The sequence below is a fragment of the Macrobrachium nipponense genome, chromosome 5 (assembly GCF_015104395.2).
Source record: "Macrobrachium nipponense isolate FS-2020 chromosome 5, ASM1510439v2, whole genome shotgun sequence".
NCBI lineage: Eukaryota > Metazoa > Arthropoda > Malacostraca > Decapoda > Palaemonidae > Macrobrachium > Macrobrachium nipponense.
The window spans coordinates 108891479-108893978 of NC_061107.1; the positions used below are offsets into that span (position 1 = coordinate 108891479).

At 33.6% G+C, this 2500-nt stretch overlaps 2 protein-coding genes across 2 annotated transcripts in view; one reads left to right on the top strand and one right to left on the bottom strand.

Moving 5' to 3' along the window:
- LOC135215315 (piwi-like protein Siwi) overlaps positions 1–2500 on the top strand; it is a 360399-nt gene that overhangs the window by 262581 nt on the left and 95318 nt on the right. The window lies entirely within an intron of this gene.
- LOC135215579 (piwi-like protein Siwi) overlaps positions 1–2500 on the bottom strand; it is a 327956-nt gene that overhangs the window by 129531 nt on the left and 195925 nt on the right. Inside the window, exon 5 of the mRNA XM_064250442.1 lies at positions 1493–1579. Coding sequence (XP_064106512.1) covers positions 1493–1579 — 87 coding nt within the window. The remainder of the gene's footprint in view (positions 1–1492; positions 1580–2500) is intronic.

A 2500-nucleotide genomic window follows, 5' to 3' on the forward strand; every position in this document is an offset into this window, starting at 1 on the left:
ATTTTAACCTTATATATTATTGGCAACACAAACTGATCCTTGATCCACACCAACAGCAGCTTCTCAACATGCTCAACTAGTTGGGATCTATGTTTAAAAAAAGACATGTCCCCTTTCGCAACATCAGCTGCCTTGACTTCATGTTTCTTTGCTAAGATAGAGCTGATTGTCGACACTGACTGCTGTACATCCTAGCAAGATCAGCTACACATGCACCAATTTCATACTTCCCTACAAGTCCTTTCTTATTTTCAATCGTATTACTGGCCCTTTTTTTTTTTTTTTTTTTTTTTTTTTTTACCAAAAGGGTGGCACTTGGAACTTTCTTTGGCCCCTTGATGGCTACATTGCAATGAGTTTTTACAGCAAAATAAGCAAAAAAGAACAAACACTTGTGGTGATGCGGATTATGAGCACAGAGATGCTTGTTAGGCAAGAATCAAACACAGAATGGGTCACAAGAGAAAATGGGACGCTTTGTTTGGGCACTTGATACAGGGACATTTAGATTAGTTCATGGAAACTTTGCTCATTGTTTTTACGGCAGTACAACAAATTGTAAAAACATGCATGGAAACTAAATTACAAAATAAACTTTATTAAAAAAAATAATTGTTCTTTTAAAGTATCCCTTTTCTGTAGTATTAGCGTAATACGGAAAAACAGCTCATAGGCATAACTGAAACTTCAGAATTTTTTTTTTTTAAATTCCAGGAATATTGCTCTTTTGTCGTTTACTGTCCCCCCCCCCACAACTAAATTGCTTTGATCTAAAAGAAGACTGAAACGAGACTTGTGTTTATTCAGTATTATTTGTAGAATAAGTGGTGGCAATTAGAAATAATATAATCTTTAATTTATCTGGCAGAAAATTATTTACTTTATAGAATGGGGCTTTTATATGTTAGCACTCCCCATAAGAATATAAATAAATAGAACACATTTTTTTTAAATATGACTACATTGTAAATTTCAGGCCATATTTATCGTAAAATGGTTTTAGTGCAAAACTCAGCCATATAAATTCTTTTTCTTGTCATTTTCTCAAAATCTAGTTTTCCAAAAAATTAATGCTTACTCTCCACGAATACCAAAAAATCGATGAAACCTATACATAGTGTGTAGTAAAACTATCTACATATCTTTTTTTTTTTTTTTTTTTTTTTTTTGGGGGGATGGATAATTAATAGTACAACGATAGGAGCAAAACTGCCATAAAACATCAAAACACAATTGGTGGGGAACAGGTATAATACTCAACTGGGCAGCCATTCGATCTTTTGATTGAATGCTGACTTGCCAATTGGTGGGGAGATATAAGCTAACTTAAAAAGTAGGTAAGATTCATCCCAAATAATTTAGTTATGCATTACCTGTGGTCATGAGTTTCCAAGAAGGAATGTTTACCAAAAAAACTGGCACTTTATGCCAAAATTTACAAGTTTTTTAGTAAGGAAAAATGACAAATCAAAATATATTCTCAAATACTAACCGGCTTGCTCGAAGAAAGGTCTTGATTGAAGCGTAACAATGTAGCTACTCGTTTATCGGGAGTCATACGCATATAGTGACTTAAATCCTGTAATATAAGACATTTATCATTATCTGGACAACATGAAAGCCTTTGTTATTTTGTTGGTTAACTTTCTGTGATAAATGTGACCATTTTTCCCATAGACATGTAAAATATAAAACAAGATTCCCCCACTTACTGGTATATCTATTGTTTACCAATACAACTCACTAAGGCGCGCACAAATAAAAACCTACTACTGCTGTCAAATCAGCCTGAAATCACTACAAAACTTATAAATAAGTTACATTCTGGATACCTGTTCATATCTTAAATATGAAAATAAGAAAGTGAAGGTTATTTCATAAATACACAAGTGCAGTTTATTTCCAAAAACCTTTTGGTAAAGTTAAAAATACACAGCATTAAGAAGAGACATAGCTTTGGCTATCCTGTGGATGTTTCTTTGTCTCTCCGGTGTGTCAACTGTCTCAAACAGATCCTTGAAAGCAGCAGCCGTTGCTCTGGCAACTTGTTGCTTTGCACTATTTCCTTCTTAAATGTTTCTTCGTTTTCTTCTATTCTGCATATAATTATTATATATATATATATATATATATATATATAATATATATATATATATATATATATATATACACTATACACAGATTTATATCTTCATCACCATCATCCTCAGCCGTTGCAAGTCAACTGCAGGACAAAGGCCTCTGACATGTCCTTCCACCCCCTTCTGTTAATGGTCTTTCTATGCCAGGCTATACCAGTAAATTTTCTTACCTAGCCAATCCATTGTCTTCTCTTCCTCCCTCTGCTTTATTGTAATATGTAGGGACCGATTCTGTTATTCTTTTTGTCCATCCATTATCTGACATTCTCATAATTTGTCCTAACCACGTCCACTTCTTTTCCTAACTTGTTAGAATATCCTCTACTTTAGTTTGCTCTCGTTATCCACGTCGCTCTTCT